This window comes from Hemicordylus capensis, chromosome 5, assembly GCF_027244095.1.
Source record: "Hemicordylus capensis ecotype Gifberg chromosome 5, rHemCap1.1.pri, whole genome shotgun sequence".
NCBI lineage: Eukaryota > Metazoa > Chordata > Lepidosauria > Squamata > Cordylidae > Hemicordylus > Hemicordylus capensis.
This window is the reverse complement of record NC_069661.1, coordinates 75,659,532-75,681,281: the sequence shown is the minus strand read 5'-3', so window position 1 is coordinate 75,681,281 and position 21,750 is coordinate 75,659,532. Positions and strand designations below refer to the sequence as shown.

The following is a 21,750-nucleotide window of genomic DNA, read 5'->3' as shown; positions in this document are numbered from 1 at the left end:
TACTGCAGCCTGGATAAGAAAGCAATGAAGCCTACAACCATGCATAAGAGAAAGAAACCTGTTTTTAAGTTATGCACAACAAACATGTTTCACAAGTCACACTTGCCTAGAAGCTAGAATATCTCTATGTTCCTTTAAAGCAGAGGTGGCAGCCATGAGCTGATATCATATGCAGAACTTCTCCTTTGTTTCTCTATAAAAGGAGTTAAGTTATCAATTTCAGTTCGCTTTCAATCAAGGCAGAAATTGGAGTTCCTTGCTGGCAAGAAAGAACTTGCAGAGAGCTTCTGGCTTTGGTGCTAGATGATAAGCTGGGGTTTACATTTCTTTGATCCTGACAAAGAACAGTAATTATACTCCTTGGATTGAGATTTCAAGCCATCTTTTTGCAACCGTACAAAAACCAGCCTCCTGATCTTAAGAGCTACCTGAATGGTCTGTTAGAATGTGTCTTATTTTTTAATAGTATTTTTTTTCCTATTTTTATTCTAAAACATCATTGCCTGTAAGTATTGATCTCTGCGGTAATCCATGTTCCCTCACAACTGGTCTTTTGTACCAGCACAGTAGTCCCACGGGGGAATATCAAGCTCCATGAGGTGCTCTCTGGTATTGTCGAGGCGCGCAAGACGCATCCATTAATTCTGGCAGGAGAGTGCCTTTCCATTCAGTTCCTTCTTTTCCACCGTGCTTGTTGCATCACGAAGGATCTGGATCGAGATCTGTCAATGCCCATAAGAATGGGGTTCTGCATCTGCACAGGAGCCATGCGGTAGCCATGCCTGAGCTAGTCGAAGCGCCAGGCCATGCCTCCATGCTAGAGCATGCTATTTAAGGTGTGCCCGTGACGCGAAGTCCCTCAGTTCTTTTCCATGCTTTTGTGTTTGGACCTTCAGTCTGCCTCCTAGTTAGTTGGAAAGTTCCTCTGACCTAGTGAGTTCTCTCTGTTGTTTGTTTTTGGTTTTTGACTATGGACTGGTTGACAGAGTACGTTAGATTTTGTGACTCGGAATGGCTGACAGACTTCCGTGTGGTGTTTTTTGACTCGGACTGGACTGATGACGATCCTCCGGACTTTGACCGTTGCCCGGACTTGACTACGAGATAATGGCTGAGGAGAAAAAATCGTTCAAATGGTGTGAAGGTTGTAGGGCGAAACTCCCCTCAAAGGACCTTCATAACCTTTTTTTTTTAATGCCTGGGAGAGGAGTATAACATCACTTGTAAAATTTGTCTGTCTTTCTCAAAACAGACACGGAAAAATTGGGTTCTCCGTCTTCAGGCTGCTATCTACGATGATGTTTTGAGCCTCTTGACTCCCAGCATGCTTCGCCCTTCGATGTCAACAGCAACTCCAAAACCGGTGCCGAGATCAACTTCAGCCCCTCCGATGTTGGCATCAGACAAACGTCATTCAAAATAGTCATCGACCTCGAGACGTGACTCTGACTCCAAGAGCTTCCAAGATGGATGTGTCGACATCGATAAGGCTGTCATCCTCAAAAATGTCTTCAGCATCAAGGCCTGCAACATTGAGCTTGATGTCCACTCACTCTATGGAAAAGACTGCTCTCCCAGGTGCGCTGGAAGACCGACAGAAATCTACCAAACGACCCGCTTCTGATCAGCCTACTTCGCCACCAGGAAAGTGACACAGATCATCGACAGTCGAACGAACCCCATCGCCAATAGGGGTACAGGTCCCAGTTGCCCAGCTACCATCAATATCGGCACAGACCTTGACTTCAGTTGGTGCTTCTCCACACCCCTCGGTGTTGACCTCGATACCGTGTGTGGATACACCGCATCCCTCGCCTTCAGCAATGGTCGACATCGTCCAAGGTTTATCAGCTTCGGCCTCAATACTGACACCCATATCGATGCCAGTAGTGAGTTCACTCTCACCTGCAGTTGCTCCGCTGGCATCCTCCACTTTGTCAACACTGATAAAAAGTGTTCCGGTTTCTTCCGCATTGCACACTCTGGTCCTCTCTAAATCGATGCAAGTTACCCCCTGATTTCGACTCCCACTGACAACTTTCAAGGTCAGCAATGTCGATGCGGAAGAGAATCTCCCTGCAGCAACTTGATCTCTTCTCTCTCTGACTCTTCTTCGAGCAAGCACTTGACGTCAACTTTCAAGGGCTTTTTACCGACAGACATTGAGGAACCTCGTCATGATGCACTCTCTGCTACAACTCAAGAGACGTCAACACTGACAGCAGCCCCTCTGTAATCCCCATTGACCTGGCATAGCTGTGGTTTTTTCCACTCCGCCTAAGGTACGGAGTCCCCGGCAGCACCATATGCTTTTGATGAAGACAGACCCTGGATGTCCACTGCGACATCTGCAGCATCTGCCCCGATGTGTCCTGCAACCACTTCGACGGTAACGCAGACGGACATTTTGAAGGTAGCCCAGAACAGGTCTCAAACAGCCAAACTGTCGATCTGTAATGCTTCAACACAGATGGATCCAATTCCAGCTACCCGTGCTACGGTAACAGGAACTCAGACATCCACTGAAACAGAATGTGTCCCGAGGTCTCCATCAGAACACTATGGCCTGTCTGACTTTGAGTCAGACTCAGAAGAAGAGAGTACCATTGTGGATCATCCTGTGGATGTGGCGCCTCCGACCTGCGTCTCCCCAAATGATAAGTTAAAGGCCTACCATAAGCACATCTGGATGATGGCTGATGCCCTGGGTCTCAGGGCATCAGCCATCATCCAGATGTGCTTATGGTAGGCCTTTAACTTATCATTTGGGGAGACGCAGGTCGGAGGCGCCACATCCACAGGATGATCAACATTCGTTCCCAACTTGCCACGATAGATGACCCAGTGTATAGTTTCATGCTGCGGTCACAGTTGACAGCGCCTGTAGCCTTACTTATGCTGCCCGTGATCATGAGAGCCGCGAAATGTGCATGAGAGGTGTTGCACACGTCCACTCCAACGTCTAAGAAATTAGAGAATTTATACCGCATTCAAGATAAAGATAATGGGTACCTCTTAAAGCATCCAGCACCAAATTCCTTGGTGATAGATTGCACTGCCTCCTCTAAAGGTGGCAAACATCATACCGTGCCACCAGATAAAGAAGGAAGAAAATTGGATATGCTTGGGAGGAAAGTGTACTCCACTTCCTGCTTATCCATAAAAGTAGTGAATTATGTGGCCTGTACAACAAAATACACACACGGCCTATGGGAAGTTTTGGAAAAAGATCTAGACACACTCTCCAAACAGGATTTTAAGACCAAATTTCAAAAGACGCTGGAGGAATCTGCAGATTTGACTCGGAGCCAACTCAGCATTGCCAAGCACTTGGCAGAGAGTGAATCTAGAGTGATGACAGCTGCCATCACCCTCAGAAGGCATGCCTGGCTGTGTTTAATGGGCCTCCAACAAGACATGCGAGACAAAATAGAGAGTCTACCATTTGACTGCAAAGTTCTCTTCAGTGACACCACTGATGCAACTATGGAGCAGCTGAAGAAGTCCAGATTCACTGCCAAGACTTTTACAACACATGCCTCCATGACACAACCATCTAAGTTCCGCTCCGACTGTGGGAAATGCAGGGGCCCCCCCCACAGGGGACAAGACCACCGGGATTTTAGGAAACCATGCTCCTCATACCATAAACAGCAAAAAGCGAAGTCTGCCCAGTCTCAGCATTCTGAAACGCAAGATAACCAGAAGCGTCTTTGAAACACGGGAATGCCCATTGACACCTCACAACTCCCCTCTCCTGCCAACGGGGGCAATGCCACCTGCCTCAACAGATCCTGCCATCATTCTGTCCCAGCCTACCATCAAGCTGGCCAGCCATGCCCCTGCATGACACCATATAACATCAGACCGTTGTGTCTTGAAGATGATAGCCTTGGGTTATGTGATCAAGTTCAGGTCTCTACCCTGATTCACAAGAGTCCGGGTCACCCCTCCTTCCTGGACTCTACAAGAGGAGGTGAAGGAGTTGTTGAAAAAAGGGGCAATAACCCTGGTGTCATGGGCAAACAGGCTTGACGGATTCTTCTCCTGTTATTTTCAGATTCCCAAACAGGATGGAGGTGTTCGACCCATCATGGATCTCCGTCATCTGAACAAATTCATTTGCATCAAGAAATTCCGAATGATGGCGTTGCAGCAGATCCTTCCCCTCATCCAGGGGGAACTGTGGTTTGCAGCACTGGACCTCAAGGACGCTTATTTTCATATCAATATACGTCCATGTCATCGCAAGTACCTACGCTTCACGGTCGGGCACCAAGCATACCAATACAATGTATTGCCCTTTGGACTGTCCACTGCCCCGAGGGTATTTTTTAAATGTATGGCGGTGGTGATTGCACATCTACAAACCAAGGGGATCACCATTTATCCGTATTTAGACGACTGGCTTTTGACAACAAAAAACAGAGAAGTTATTTTCGCATATCCGTTATGTATTGGTCCTACTCCCAAGACCTAGGTATCCAGGTCAATTGAAAGAAATCTCACCTGGAACCTGTACGCAAGATCACTTACATAGGGGCGATTCTGGATGCCGAGACACAAAGAGCATTCGTGCCAGAGGAAAGATACGCTCGCATCCAGGACTTAGTGTCACTCTTCCAATGGGAACCTCTGCAACTGGCCCAAAACATACAACGCCCATTGGGGCTGATGATCTCCTGCAATACAGTCATCCAGTTTGCCCACCTAAAACTGCGGAAGCTGCAACTTTGGTTCCTGTCCACCTTCCACCCAGCACAGGACAGCCAGTGGAAGTGCCTGCAGATACCACCACAGGTCCTCCGTTCACTATCTTGGTGGGCTCAATGAAAAAATCTACTCAGTGTGGTCCCTTTTCAACCTCCGTCTGTCTGGGTAACCACGATGCCTCCCTGCAAGGCTGGGGTGCACATTGTAATGGCCACAAGATCCAGGGCAGGTGGTCCCCACGTCGGGCCCTCCTGCACGTCAACTTCCTGGAGCTCTTAGCAGTCTTCCAAGCACTACAGGCATTCTTACAGCTTATTCAGCAACAGGTTGTCCAAGTTCTGCTCAACAACACCACTGCACTGGCCTACATCAATCATCAGGGCAGGACGGTGTTACACAGTCTCTGTGCCATGGGCATCCAATCCACTGGTGCATTCAGTACCAGGTGACCCCCGTTGGTAATTCATATCAGTGGCCTGGAAAATACCCTTGCGGACGATCTCAGTCGGGTCTTTCTTCAGGAGCGACACCACAAATGGGAATTGCAGACAGAGGTGCTTACGCCTTTTTTCGACCTGTGGATGTACCCCACAATAGACTGTTTGCCAGCTCCACGAATGCGAAACTGGCCCGCTACTGCACCAGGGCGGGCCACGACCTTCACTCTCTGGGAGATGCTTTCCAACTCAACTGGTCACAGGAGACTTTTTACATGTTTCCTCCACTCCCATTGATACCCAGGGTAGTGGCATGTCTTCTTACAACACTACCCTATGGCATCTTGGTGACCCCATGGTGGCCAAGACAAACCTGGTTTCCGCAAGTACGCAGACTATCCAGGAATTGCTTCCAACACCTGCCCTTCCGCCTGGATCTCCTCACACAAGACGAAGGTCAAATTCTCCATGCAGATGTCCACACTCTCCATCTGACCGCCTGGCGGATAACCTGTTGAACCACATCCTCCTCAACAGGAGGAAGGCATCCACACAACGTAATTACCAGAGCAAACGGTTTAAAATCTATGCACATTCAAAGGGGTTTCTGCCCAAGAAGGCTACAGTAAAGGAGGTCCTAAGATACCTCACAACTCTGAAAAGCAAAGGGCTGTCCAATGTCTCATTGAAAGTACACCTTGCCACCCTGTCATCATATCACCCTGGGTTTAATGGAAAGACTCTTTTTTTCTCAACCATTAAGTAAGGCTTTCCTCAAATGGCTTTCTCATGTTTACGCTCTGGTCAAGACACCAGTAGAACCATGGAGCTTGTCCTTGGTCCTGTCAACTATCACCCAGGATCCCTTTGAACTCATGGCGTCCTCATCAGTGAAGCTCGTATCTTGGAAAACGGCCTTCTTAATTGCTGTATCCACAGCCAGACACGTAAGCAAGCTGGCAGCTCTACGTGTAGATTCTCCATACACGATCTTTTACCCAGATAAAGTTCGTATGTGCCTGGATCCCACTTTTCTACCGAAAGTGGTATCCAGTTTTCACTTGAACTAGGACATCATTCTCCCTGCTTTCTTCAGGGAACCAACTACCGCCCTCAAATGCACACTCCATGCCATGGATGTTCGTCGGCCACTTCTGTACTATATGTCATGAACGAAAGACTTTTGAAAGACTACACACCTGTTTGTATCTTACAAGGGCACAGCCAAGGGCGGACCCAATCTCCTGACAAAGGTTGTCAAGATGGTTGGTGGAACTGATACTGTTGACTTACAAACTCCAGCACAAAACGCCACCAGAAGCTATACGAGCCCACTCCATCAGGGCCCACGCTTCCTCGGCAGCACACCTTTCCAGAGTACCCTTTGAGGACATCTGCAAGGCAGCTACCTGGTCCCCTTAGTGAAACACTATGCCATAGATGTCCATTCTGCTGCAGAGGCCATCTTTGGGAGAAGCATTTGAAACAGGTGTTGCAATAGCTACTACTGCTCCCATCGGCCTAATGGAGCTTGCTTAACACCCATTCTTATGGGCATCGACGGATCTCAATCCAGATAAACAGGTTGCTCACCTGTAACTGATTATCTGATAGAGATCCGTCGATATCCATAAGACCCTCCCATCCTCCCCTCTGCAGTAGTGCTGTCTCTATGGCTATACAGGTGTGCGGCCCTAGCCCTTGGCATTACCTCTTTTCATTGTCAAACTCACTAACATTCCTGGATGGTCATCCACCACAGCAGTCATCCAAGAACTGAGGGACTTTGCGCCACGGGCACACCTTAAATAGCACGCTCTAGTATGGAGGCGTGGCCTGGCGCTTCGACTAGCTCAGGCATAGCTACTGCATGGCACCTGCGCAGGCGCACAACTCCATTCTTATGGATATTGACGGATCTCTACCAGATCTTCAGTTACAGGTGAGCAACCTGTTTTTTCAGCTTCACTCTTTTCTCTCTCGTTCTCTACCTGAGAATACACTGAATTTATTGATTACTCAGTTTGACTTCGGACCATTTTTTCAACTGCTCTTTGGATTCTCTTTCATTTTTGGTCAGTTATACAAGTTATTCATTTTTTACCCCTGACTTGACTTTAACTACACTTTTGCCATATGGACACTAATAAGACATTCAAATGCTGTAAGTCTTCTCCCACTACTCTCAATGGTATCAAGCAAGATCCTCCAGGAAGGGATTCACTGTAGCCTCCTGTCTCTATGGTGACCCAGATAACTGTGGCTTCCCACCTTACTACGGTTGTCCAAGGGACAGGTTCATCACCCCCCATCCCTCACGTCGTCTAAACTTGCTCTCCCAAGAGTCAGGACATGTTCTCCATCAAAGTCTTGAGACCCTCAACCTTACACCTTGAAGAATAAACCATTAGATGAGATCCTTCTTAGTGAAATGAAAACAATCCACCAGAAAAACTGTCTTTGCAAATGGAAACATTTCACCTCTTACCAAGACACTTTGATATTTTTTGTGCTTCTATCAGGCAAATCCTTCTTTATCTGACATCTCTCAAATAGTCAAGGCTTTCCAGCACCTCTATCAAGGTACATTTGGCTGCCCTTGCCACACATTATCCGAGCTGGGATGTCTGTTCAGTTATTGCGTTTTTACCCTGGCTCTTAAGAGGTTTCTTAAAGGCAGCAACAACAACTTGTTTCCCCCTGTGCGGGAGCCTATCAAACCTTTTAGTCTATCTCATATTCTCCTCCCTGAATGAGCTCCCCTTCAAACCTCTCCTCTCCTCACCTCTAAGGAATCTTTCTCTAAACACTGCCTTTCTTGTAGCCCTCACATCGGCCAGACGGATCTGTGAACAATGTGCTTTAAGGGCTGATTCACCTTATACCAAATTGTACCCTGACAGGGTGGTCCTCTGTCCCAACCCATTGTTCCGTCCCAAGGTGATTTCTGGCTTTCACCTTAATCAAGATATCATCCTGTCAACTTTCTTTCTTAACCCGTTGACACCCTTAGAAAAGTGTATGCACTCTCTAGATGTCCAGAGATGTCTCCTCTACTATTTGAACTGTACTAAGTCTTTCCGTAAATCCAGCAAGTTATTCATCTGCAATAGAGGGGATAACAAGGGGTGCCCCATCTCCTACCAAATACTATTTCACTGGCTTGTTGACCTCATCTTTTCCTGCCACAGACAGCAAGGACTTAAACCACCTGCTAGAGTTATTTATTTATTTATTTACATTTTATATCCTGCTCTTCCTCCAAGGAGCTCAGAGCGGTGTACTACATACTTAGGTTTCTCCTCACAACAACAACCCTGTGAAGTAGGTTAGGCTGAGAGAGAGTGACTGGCCCAGAGTCACCCAGCTAGTTTCATGGCTGAATGGGGATTTGAACTCAGGTCTCCCTGATCCTAGCCCGGCACTCTAGCCACTACACCACGCTGGCTCCCCGCTAAGAGTTAGTGACCACCTGCTAGACTAGGGCCATGGCCACCTCTGCTGCCCATATGTCAAGCATTAGCATGGCAGATATCTGCAGACTATCTACCTGGTCTTCAGTCTTACCTTTTGTGATACACTATGCAGTGGACCTCCACTCAGCTGCTGAGGCTAACTTTGGTCAGGCATTATAATACTGAAAAAGTATTATAATTATGGCCAGCACCCACCTCCATCTTGGGAGCTTGTTAATTGCCCAGTTGTGAGGGAACATGGGTCACCACAGAAATAAACAGGTTGCTTACCTATAACAGGTGATCTCTCTGGTGATCCATCTTCACTCACAATACCCACCCGGCCTTCCCCTCTGCTACCGCTTTCTACAAGTATTAATGTCTCACCTTCTCTTGCTTGGCTCTCGGATCTGCATACTGCTCTGGTTGCATGCTACATATAGTTTTCTTAGGTTTTGGATCCTCTTGGGGCTCTAGGAGATTTGCCTTTCAAGTGACTAAATGCCCCACATCTATTTTTAGAGTTCTGAAGTGTCCAATTCTGCCTTAAAGGGCTGGTGGGTACAGAAACCATGCTTTTAAAACAGATCTGGCATGAACTGGTACCTGTGTGAAGCAGGCATCCAAGTCGCAGTGGAAAAATACCCAGTCCACAGCCCACAACATGATTTCCGCAGGTTGCGCTAATGATGTGTAGGCCCACTCACATTTGCAAGTATTATATGTTCACTGTGGCTTGAGAAATCATGAGTTTATGAAAGCATAGAAGGAATATGGAGGTCTTTAAATTCTCTTCCATTTGTTCAGTGATACCTAAGCATTGCCTGCATTCAAACAAAAATTGGCAAAACCTGCATAGTATGTTCCCTCACATGGCTGTCCAGGCTTAAATGAAATTCAGGTTTTCATGAAGTGTGTTCATACCCATGTTTTCTAAATGTAAAGATATCAATAAGACCCTGCATATTTTAGCAGGCATATGTATTATTGTCTAGTAAATACTTTTGCTTCAAACAAAATTACTAATATTTATTTACAGAAAGAAAAAAAAGGGCTGCTGAAGTTGCTTTCAGGAGCATCTACCAAGCGCAAACCTAGAGTATCACCACCATCATCTCCAACTTTGGAAGTTGAGCAAGCAGCTGCAGAGTTGGCCTTGCAGGGCGCTGTAGGACCAGAAGTTCCATCAGCATCCAGTCATGGAAGAGTGGAGTCCTGTCCCATGGACAATGAAACATCTACAGCAGTACTAGTGCAGGAGACTACTCATCGGAAAGCAAGTTCTTTGGATTCCAGTATTCCTATTGCTCCTCCTCCACGACAGCCCTGCTCTTCATTGGCCCCAATCCTGAATGAATCCAGGCCTGTGGTCTGTGAACGGTACGTCATTTTCCTGTATCTACTGTGATATTTTATTAGCATCTTATCTAGAAATGCTAATCATTAATTATAGAAGTGGAATTCTTATTTTCCCCCTGTGATGATTAAAAATCCATGTTGACCCAACTTTAGTTTTGAGTATTCATCTATGACATCTTTCTTCTAGTCTGATAATGGCCATAATCTAGGGCAGGGGTTCCCAACCTGTGGTATTCTAGATCAGGGATCCTCAACGTTGGGCCCCCAGATGTTCTTGGACTTCAGCTCCCATAATCCCCAGGCCCAGTGGCCTTTGGCTGGGGATTATGGGAGTTGAAATCCAAGAACATCTGGGGGCCCAGCATTGAGGATCCCTGCTCTAGATGTTGCTGAACTACAACTCCCATCATCCTCAACCACAGTAAATTGTAGTTGAGGATGATGGGAGTTGTAGGTCAGCAACATCTGAACCACATGTTGGGAACCCCTGATCTAGAGGCCCATGCATGCATGAGACTCCCATTGTTTGCTCTGGCAATAAGGAAATCATACTTCTGCTGTCACTGGATCATATGGTTTTTACCAGGGCTGGCCCTTAGGTTTTGGTGCCATAGGCAAAATTTGACACCCCTAGCCAAGAAGTGCAGAGCCCCAGCTGTAACTTGAGCTGTGCAGGCTGCTAATTCATTAGGTCAACCAGCCCACATGGATGACCAGCAAATGATTAGCCTGTGCTGGTTTGGGGATACAGGAGGAGAGAGTTCCAGTCTATTATGGGAGCAAATCTCTTAACTGTCAGAGATGAAAAAATGCTGCTGTTAATTTGGAAATTCAGTCTGAGACCATTTCTTTTTGGAAATGAATGCTGAGGCAGGCAATTCATATCCAAGAGAGGGAATGCAGCTTATGTTTATTGGAAGCTGAGATAAAGTGAGCAAAGAAGACTGTGTATTTTGAGGTGCAAAATGTGCACGCCCATTGGGGAGCTGGGTGCACAGCATTACACATATTATTTGTTTGTTTGTTTGTTTGTGTAAACCACTCTGAAAACTGGCTGAAGAGCAGTATATAAATATGCATAGTACTAATAATACATATTACATCCTTATGCCATGTGCAGTACTTCAGGAGTGCAATATGAGGGGAGAAAATCGGGCTAGCAGAGGCTAGCCCAATTTCCTCCCATTGTGAGAACCACTGGGCTCAGCTACAAGCCCAGTGGTTTTTAAGCGGGTCACCCGCTTAAGTAGCCCTGCACTTAAACTGGGTTTGCGGAGTGAGGGCTCCACAAACCCGTTTTTTCTGATCGTGAGTTGCTGCAGCACAGCTCTGTGCCGCAGCAACTCACGAGGAGACCCCCGAAGAGGAGGCGAGATGCTGCCTCCCGGCTCAGGGGTCTCTCCAGCATTCCCTGTGAACTCTCGCAGGGCATGCTGGAGCTTCCAAGGGCCGAACTCCCAAGCCCCTGCTGGCTCCATGACGGAGCCAGCAGTTGTGTGGGCGGCTGCTGCAGCCACCCAGAGCAGACTGACTGCTCATCTGCGGGGAGAGTGGGCTTAACCTGCTCTCCCCACAAACACTGATCGTGGGAACCGCCTCAAACAATAATTGGCAGTACTATATTCTGACACTATTTATGTGCCCTCAAGAATTGATGCCCTAGGCAACCAACTAGGTCTGCCTAAAGGATGCTGGCCCTGGTTTTTCTGTGCCAAGATTATTCCCATGATTGATTTCTGTACAGCTCTGTTTTAGGGATGATGATGCAGAAATTGGAGTCAACCATGAATTCTATCTTGGCTGGCTACGGTTAGAAACAGTGCTGAAACATTTGGATCTTTGGTCTGATATAGCAGGGCTCTGATTTTATTAAAATTAAGTTTTGAACCAGCTCTAATATTTATAATCCTACTTGTACAACAGAATATTAGCATTCTGTGTTAAAACACGAGGCACAGTGCAAAAAAACAACCCCTCACAAAACCACTCTATATTTATTAAATTTTCATTTCTGCTGCAGCTAGATATAATTACCGTGACTCACTATTGTTCCCTCATCAGCAGTTTTTAATCATTGAAAAGAGGCCAGACAGATATGCATTCTCAAGCTTATTTCCGTTTAATCAAAATGCAGCATTTCTCTCTTACTGCAATACTTGGCTTACTCTGGCTCCTCAGTTGGCAGGGACTTCTAGTAGTTCACATAACAGCAAGTAGGAATTTTCTCCTAGTAAGACAATGCTGCTTGTGTTGATTATCCCATACAGTTTTTGTATTTTAATGGCACACATCTTGTCACATTTCTTTTCCTTTGACATATCAGTAAGTTCTGGAACAAAACTTCCTTTCCATTTTTGGGGATCCTTTTGCAATTGGTGAAAATTGAAGTGGGGAGTTAAAAGCAGCTTTTGTAGGGAGCCCATGAACATACCTCAGATTCAAGGGTATAGGGGGCTTATCAGTCAAGCTTTGCACCTTGGTGAGCCACAACAGCATCACTCCAAACACTGCTGCTTTTTGCAATGGCTAGCTTTTGTTGGCCACCATTGATTTCCCCCTGAAAATGCTCCAGGGAATGACTGACATCATGATGTCATGTCATTTCCCAGGAACCACCATCCCATCCCCTGGAATACACTGGTGAACTGCCCCTAGACATTGCTGCTCCTGCCTCTGAAGCTAAGAGAGAAAGAGCATCCCCTTCCCACCCCATTCATGAAAACAGCACTTCCTGAGGGCTGTGAGGAAATATGAAGTGACTGTGGGAAAGAGCTCCATTTCTTTGTAGAAGGGATAGATATTGTGCTATGCAGCACAAAGTTATTTCCTGTACACTGGCAACTGCACACATGTTCTTCACCCTTCTCTTTGAGTTAGTGCATGTAGCTAAACACAGAATCCTGTTGCCATGGGAAAAGAATGAAGGTTGCAGGAAGAGAGGGGAGAGTAAAAGCACCTAGACTTTCTGTGTAGATACAGCTGCTTGTAAGAAGATAGCAGGGTTTAATAGGTTTTCCCCTGCTCTTTTGGCTGCATTACTCCTCCTTTTGCTCTCCATCCATAACAGTCTTCACAAGTGCTTAGCTTGTTCTTTAATTATCAGCAAAGGATCATGCTAAGACGAGTTGCTTCTTTTTTAGTATGGCACAGCATATAAAATATTGATATATTCAGTAAGGGTCAAACCAGATGCAAAACTAAATGCATCATACTAGCATAGAGGGGACCCCAGCCGTGAAAAGAACAGGAAGCAGCCAGATGAGTTACTCACCTAAGTGAGTTTAGTAACGGGATGAGGCTATGGCAGAAACATTCTCAGTCCTGATGTAAACAACTCAGTTTCTTATTCAATAATCCATGTATCCAAAGCCCCCACCCCACCCCCCAAAACTACCAAAAAACCCTTACAACTCAGATTGTTGAAAAGTGGTATGGGTATGTGTGTGTTTAAAACTTTTTTCGCAAAGTGTTTTACATAGCCAGAGGCATGAAAAAATGGTCCCTGTTCCAAAAGCTCACACACACGACCACCCCAGCCACTTAAGAGAGACTATACTCATTTATGAAAGTGTGACTGTATGTATGTATGTATGTATACATTGGAAATATCCAATGTATTTCACAGTGCTGTGTGTACAATGATCTGCCTGTTGAGCAGAAGTTGTGTGCTCAGGGCAGTGAGCTCCTGACTCTTAGGAAACAGGTTCTATCCATTGAGGCCAATTTAGCTGACCTGGAGAATCTGAGAGAGGAAGAGAGATACTTTTTTTTTTTTTTTTTTTAGAATGTGAGCCCTTTGGGGACAGGGAGCCATCTTATTTGTTATTTCTCTTTGTAAACCGCCCTGAGCCATTTTTGGAAGGGCGGTATAGAAATCGAATTATTATTATTATTATTAGGCTATTCACATGTGCAGGCAAAACCGGGCTAAGGAAGCCCAGCCTGGTTTTTCCAGTGCATGTGAACTGCTGGGAGCCATGTGGATCCTGGCAGTGGTGTGGCGGCAAACCAGCTTAGGGAGCCCATCGCTTAGCCCGAATTAAGGGCCCCCTTTAACCGGGCTTAGTGATTGTGGGGGGGGGGGGTGCCATGTGACTCCACATGGCACCTACATGTGAGTAGCCTCCTGGCCAGTTCCTGGAGGATCCCTATAATGCACCATGCTCTCACACTGTGCATTATAGGAGTTCCAGGGGCTGGGAAGATGCATCCCAGTCCCCGACCCTCCATGCTATTGGAAATAGCAAGCAATCGTCTGGGTGGGCAATCCACCCACCCAGCAAGGAGCCCTCGATCATCTGCCGGGAACGAAAGCATTTTAAGTCTCTGACTTGCAGATCGGAGCCCTTTCTCACTAATCGTGACAGTTCCTCTGTTGTCATGAAGACAAACTTATATCATCTTGCATTGAAAATACACCACTGAGGCTGAGATGCTCTTAATAGTGGGTTATTTGATCATTAGAAATATGAATGGGTTTGTGATGGATGTGTAAACCACATGGTGACTAGCCTGCAGTGGATAGGCACTGGAGAAATTTTGGTACAGGCAGAGCCTGTACCAAAAGCATGAGCTGCACTTGAATTGAAATAGAATATAAACTGTTGGCACTTGCTAGCAAAAAGATTTCAGAGTAACACTGAAAACTGATCCCTGGGGAAAAGGCAACAGGAGCTGAACAGCATCCAGTTTGCAGCACAGGATTCTGGTGGGCTAAGGGTGAAATGTTCCAGATCATCCAAGAGGGAATGGTATAGGACTTGTCAATGATCATACAGTAGGACAACAGCCAAACACCTTGAGAAAATGCATATGCCAAAGACATCTGGAGAGGCACTCAGGTTCTCCTTAAGTTATACATTAGAGATTCTGGTGGTGATGGTCGTTTCCCCCTAAAGTTAACTAGCAGAAATGCAGAGGCCCAATTTGAACTATGACACAGCACACTGACTTCCCCTTTCCTCCACACCGCAGTCTTGATTATAATATTCCCTCATCCCCTGAAACTGCTGTTAGCCCCAAGAACAAAACCAGCAGCTAGGGCTCGATTTTTGTTGGGTCTGTCATGCAGAGGGAAAGGGGATAAGACAGCCATAGGCATTACATGATCAAAGGGATTTGGGAGTGTATCTTTATTCCTGATTGAACTTTAAGGTAAGCAAATCTGTAGGGCAGTTATTTAATTTATGACAATGAATGTATATATGTGAATCACACTTAATGTGACAGTTTGTGTCTTTCTCCACAGCTCTAGGATTGAGCCTAATTCTTGATAGCATAAAAACTTTCTCCTTGGCCATTCATGCAAAGTATCTTACCAATTACATTTAATCCCAGTGAGAATCTTATCCATGAACCATCTTTCACCTCTTTTATTTTATGAAGGATTTTTAGCAGAGGAACCCAGGTTAAAACTAGTGTGCAACAGTCGCTTTGTTTGCTATAACTCATAAAGTTGCACTGATTTAAGAGTTTCAGCATAATCCACTGCAAGTTATCTTAGGTTAAAGATGGACAATATTTAAGAGAGTTAAAAAGATTTTTGAGAGAGATTTTGCTTCTTGTCCAGTGTACTTACCTTTCTGTTCCACTGTCCTGTGCTCAAACACGTTTAGAAAGTTTTTCAAACAATACAAAAACCTGTGAAATTTGTTTACTACAAAGCAGGATGTATACACCATGAGCAAAGGATCCTCTTTCATCCATCTTTAAGTGTTTGAAAAAAATAGTCTCCCAGCTTTAGAAGCAAGTCCTATTATGTTCAATGAAACTTACTCCCAAATATGCTCATCTGAAAAGGAATATTAGAAGCATACTTTCTGTAAAAATTGTAACAGGTTTAAATGGCGGGGGGGGGGGTGTCTTTGATTCAGAAGCACATTGCAGTGGTCATTCACAAAGCTTAAATGACGGGTGTGTGTGTGTGTTCTTGTGTGTACCTTCAAACAAATGAAGCTGCCTTATACTTAATCAGGCCATTGGTCCATCTGGGTCTCTATTGTCTAAACTAGGGATGTGCACGAAGATCTTCGGTGCAGATGGGGGGTAGCACTTTAAGGGCGGGGGGTAGCACTTTAAGGGCGGTGTACTCACCCCTCCCGCCGCATTTCCCCTGCCGGTGCACTGTCATTTTGAAGCCCCTCGGGGCGGCAGCATTCCTCCCTGCCGCCCTGTTTCCCCCGTTGGCCGGAAGTTGCGAGCGCGCGTGCGCCTGTCATGCATGCGCACGCACTCTTTTGCCATGTGCGCACGCGCGCGCACAATGGGTGCACGCGACTTCCGGCCACTTTGGGGCGGCAGGGAGGAACGCTGCCACCCTGAGGGGCTTCAAAATGACAGCGCGCCGGCAGGGGAAATGCGGTGGGAGGGATAAGTACACCCTCCCCTGCCCTTAAAGTGCTACCCCCGTCGGCGTTTCGGTGCCGAAACTGCCCCCAGCGCCGAAACGTTTCGGAGGCCTTCATAATGGCCTCCGAAACGTTTCGGGCACAAGCCTAGTCTAAACTGACTGGCATGGTTTTACAGGGTTTCAGACAGGAGTCTTTCTCAGCCCCATCTGGAGATGCTAGGGATTGAACAAGGGACATGTTTATGTGCCAAGCATGAACTCTACCACTGAGTTGTACCAGTCCCCAGTGTTATGACTCCTGTTCTAAGGATGTTCAGGATCATGCTTTTTTGATACCTGGGAAAAATGGAACATGCTTTGTTTGATACCTTTGATACCCAATATACCACTGGTATGTTGTCTGGGGGAATCTATTTCTCTGCACTATTTGTCCAATTCCATGGTCTCCCAGCAAGGTAGGCTAGCTTCTACAATGTAGAGGGGTGTCTGTGTGTGTGTGTGTGTGTGTGTGTGTGTGTGTGTGTGTTTATGTAGGATTTGAAAAATTCCTTTTGTGCTGAAAGCTCATCAATTTCTAAAATTCCCATAACTTGTACTGCCAGCCAAAAAAGGAGTTAGGTCCATTTATTTGCGATAAATAAATAAATGCACTAGTGATGTGTCACTATGGGTTTGTTGAATTAATGTGGTTACCATTGAAATACCTGTGGCAATAACTACAGTTAGTGTTAGTCACCTGATCATGTTACAACAGTCATGGTGAACTTCTCTAGAATTATTTAGTCATGTAGGCAGCTCCTCTGTTGTCATAAAAATGAAATGCAGTTAATAGGTAATGAATTTTAAATTTTATTGTTACTTGATTTGTTCAGCTACACAAAAAATATAAAAATTGTATTAAAGATTGTTTATTAAAACTTCACAATTGCCTTAAGAACATAAGAACATCCCTGCTGGATCAGGCTCAAGGCCTATCAGGTCCAGCATCCTGTTTCACACAGTGGCTCACCAGATGCCGCTGGAAATGCCACAATCAAGAGGTAAGGGCATGCGCTCTCTTGCTGTTGCTCGCCTGCAACTGGTATTTAGAGTCATTGTGTCTCTGAGCCTGGAGGTGGCCTATAGCCACCAGACTAGTAGCCATTGATAGACCTATCCTCCATGAATTTGTCAAGTCCCTTTTAAAGCCACCCAAGCTAGTGGCCATCACCACATTGCATGGCAGAGAATTCCATAGATATAAAATTTTCAAAATCTCGTAACACTCATTGCTTCACTGAGATCTCAGTGAAAGATCAACAGGTAGGTGATCTGTGTAGATTTTTCTCAGTATTACCATAGCATCTCCTGTTCAGAAAATAAATGTATTTTTCATTTGAGAAGTTGTAAACTCTTCAAGGCAGCTTTCTGTTGTAAGTTGTATCTGGCAAATGTGTTTTGCAAACAGTAAATCTCTCTAATAATTTGAACTAAGCATGTTTTCTTGTACTGCAGATACAGGGTTGTGGTATCCTATCCTCCTCAGAGTGAAGCTGAGCTTGAACTTAAAGAAGGAGATGTTGTTTTCGTACATAAAAAGCGTGAAGATGGTTGGTTCAAAGGCACACTGCAACGAAATGGAAAAACTGGCCTTTTCCCTGGCAGCTTTGTAGAAAGTATCTGAAAAGACTCATTTCAAATGTTTCAAATCGCACAGCACTATAAAAATAGCACAAATATTTTACAAAAGAGTGCAGCCATTAAAGACGTTTTAGATGACTGTAATATAAACAAATTTATATTTATGTTTTCCAGTGTCCCACAGCACAATCCCACCAGCAAAGAAAGATTATGAGACATTGCTGGGTTGTTGTTTTTTATCATTTTGAATTTTTAAGTGTAATGTGTGCCTTGTAATGTCTGATTTATTCTACAGAGGAAGTTCCCCCCCCACAAATATATAACACAAAAGAGCAATTGTTTACAAGGCTGTAACTAATTTATTCTTTGTTTTCTAAACTTGAATTCTGTTTAATAGCTAAAATCTTGGTGATTATGATTAACAAATAATTTATGAAATGAGGTAAGGAGAAGCTGGATTTTCTCCTTTATACAAAGGCATAGTGTCCGACAGATCACTTTCTCCCACTCTGTGTGACAGTGAAGTGAGTGTTTTATGGATTAATGTTGGCTGTAATGATGGTGATGTGGTGTCAAATCGAAACTGCAAACTGAGATAAAATGGGATTGTGGACATTTTCTTATTTTGGGTGAGAAGTCAATGGCAATTCTACATTCCCCAGGCAGTGTAACATTTCTGAAAGGCAAAACATAGATATAATTGTGCAACTGAATTAAACTTTAATATTCTCAAAAGTGGTAGTGAAAAATGGAGATGATGCCAGAAATGGGAGTGGGGGTGGGTGCGGGACATGTTTCTCTAGCTTCTGTTTGTTCAAGAATTTTGGACATCTGTCAAGATTTAGCTTTGCATATTTGGCTAGTTCTTTGGGCACTTGGCACTCACAGAATGTAAATGAAATAAAAAGATGTTAATCACAAAACACTCAGAAATGGGAAATAGTATTCGTAATTAGCTACAAATGGTGGATTCAAAATTTAAATTCAAGTTGCACTCACTGTCTAAATATGCCAAGAAATGTTGTTTGCTTCTTTACCTTATCAAAGTGATCTGCATGGCTGAGAGACAATTTTACAAATGTTTGAGCAATAGTGGTGGTAAGTGATACACTTGTGTGTTTTTTAAAGTAAAGGCTGTAAGAACACTGTGAAAATTTTGCTAATTTTGTAACTCTTGCTACTTTCATATGTCTTAATTTCTCATTGTCTTGCATTGCATGTATTACCAAATTCTCACGGGCATACAAAACAGTGCATGATTTGTAAACTGCATTCCAGTGTCCTGTTGTGGGTTAATTTTAAAAGGTGCCCCCTTGGGAATGTTAAATGAACCAGTTAACTGCTAGCACAAAAGCCACTGACCAAGACTAGTGAGTGATTAGGTTCTAATTAAGTACTCTGAGTCTTAAACATCTTTCCAGCCATGGACACTTTTCATCATATGGAATGCCTTCTATCAAGCATTCTTCAGCAGAAGGGAATGAGAAAAGTGCAGCAGTGGCAAGATTCAGCCGTGTGTCTTTTCTGGCCTGGATATGTATGGAGATAATACTCTCAAATCCCAAGATAGGGGAGAGAACTGTGTTCCTACTTGATTTGGCACTCTCATTACATATCTCTTTTCAGATAAAATATAAAGCTCTCACTGGAACGTTGACGGTCCATCTGCTTTGGGTTGGATAGTGGTCTAAACTTCTACATCCCCAGGGATGGAGTTGAGGGTGATTATTTTTTCAGCACATCCCCCCAATTTTCCATGTTGTTTGCTAACTGTGAAAGGCCAGAAGGGCGTGTTGGAAAGATTCTCCCCACCGACCCCATGATACCTCTCTGTCTCTGATCTTTCTAAGAAATATGGAGGAGAATGATTGACAGCTGAGGGCTGGATGCCACCCCTTGGGACTGAACGGTGCCGGAAACTGCTAGTTGCTGATCCCAAAATTAACCCTGCAAGGAAAATATAGCTTGTTCAGGGTTTGTAAGTATCTTTTCAGGTTTTCTAAATTCCAGCACAGAGTGATCCAGAGTGATTCAGACATAATGGCAATAAGTGTGTACAGAAGAACTGCCAGTTCCTGATGGCCATGTGCTCTTGCTGCTACTTCCATGTCATCTGAAGCCAGAAATGTCAGGTACAGAATGTCTGGTACCCAACATTTGCCCAACATCTCTAACCAACATTTCAAGTTGGGCGGAGAATGTTGGGCAGCAGTGGATACCCAACATTTCCCACCTGACACTTCTGGCTTCAGATAACACTGAAGCAGCAGCAATAGCGGCAACATGCATCTACTCGGAACTGCAGTTCTTCCATACTTACTTGCCACTGCTCCACTGAACCCTCCCATAGTATACATGAAATATAGCCTTATATGGTTGCTTGACTATAATAGGCTCAGTTCAGCTTGCTCCTAAATGAGATTTAGATAGGGGTTATCACCTTTTAGTCTGGTAGGGCTCCTGTATCTTAAAATGTTATGTGACAGGCATTAATTCAATTGATTCAGATTTTCCTGGCATAGATATGCTGTCATGGGAAAAGCTTAATCTGTTAATTCTCTGCATATCATGCAGCTGTTAAAGACAAAAAAACTTTGTTATGAAAAAAAAAAGGGATGACCTTAAACTCAGCACATTCTTCCCTCTTATCAGAATCAATGGGCTAAAATAGCTTATATTCCTTTCCAGGATGGAACTTACAACATCATATGAATAAATAGAGATACTATACAATATAAAGGAGAAAAATGTAGACTAGCTGACTAATGATGTTCTGATGTAAAACACAACTGATTTTTTTAACTTTCAGATGGAGAAGAAATAATTATTAGTTGAAAGGACTTTCTTGCAATATCACGTAGTTTCATTATGTTCCTAATAAATTATCTAGTTAAAACTTAAATCATTCCTAAATTAACATGTGTATGACACTGTACAACTTCAATTTTTGTGGAATTTTAAAAGATTAGATTACTTGAATATTCATGTGAACTATCTGAGAAGAATTTTAGTTAGGAGAATGCCGGCATCAGCTTTTATCAGCATAACACGACACTAATGTATCAACCTTATTTTCACAAATTAGTGTTTTTATATATTTAAAAAGACTACTGCAGAGAATTGTTTTCTCTTCTCCATAAGGTACATTGGTACCTTTATTCATAGGGTTTTATCATGTAAAGTCTATCAAAGTATAAATTAATACAATAGTGTTGTTAGATATAATACATTTTCTAATGACTTTTTAAGAAAAGGAATCACTTTTTTGTCCCAAGGGCTTGTTACACAGCAGTACAACAATAAGAAAAATTGCAGTTTTTCATGCATTGTGGTCTTTATAAAGTTGCGGGAGTTGGGTTGGGGATTTTTGGCTTGTGTGTAATCAGTGTAAGAACAAAAGAAACCCTTTGCATTTGTTTTGTGTACTTCCTAAAATAATCTGTGGAAATTTTTAATGTCGATATTTGAGGTCCAGTGAATGTTACGTGTTGATTTACTCTGTTAAATTTCCATTCCTAATAAATATTTTCTTAGCAAACAGCTTTAGTATGTCATGTGTGAAAGAAATGTAATTATTTGTAGAAAATGTAAACTCTTGGCGTTTACTGAACTCCGCAGGTACGGTGGGTGGGGGGGGGGAACTATTAGAATGATCTGCCCTTGGGAACTGATGGTTTTCTGGGAAGGTTTTCCTGTTGTCATGGTTGCTGTTGATGCCCTGGCTGATCTGTTAAATGCTGACATGACTCAGGTGGTAGACATAATAGCTCCCAAACAACAGCTGGAGTGTTATTGGAAGGAGACATGGGATTGGTTG

The 21,750-nt window shown here is 44.2% G+C and overlaps 1 protein-coding gene across 2 annotated transcripts in view; it reads left to right on the top strand.

Annotated features, from left to right (window-relative positions):
* The window catches only part of SH3RF1 (SH3 domain containing ring finger 1), a 112,116-nt gene extending 90,645 nt beyond the window's left edge, over positions 1–21,471 (top strand). For both annotated transcript variants that reach the window (XM_053255380.1, XM_053255381.1), the window contains exons 11-12: positions 9,645–9,985; positions 17,808–21,471. In XM_053255380.1, the coding sequence (XP_053111355.1) occupies positions 9,645–9,985; positions 17,808–17,976 (510 nt within the window). In that variant the 3' untranslated portion in view covers positions 17,977–21,471. The remainder of the gene's footprint in view (positions 1–9,644; positions 9,986–17,807) is intronic.
* Positions 21,472–21,750: the final 279 nt, after the last annotated feature.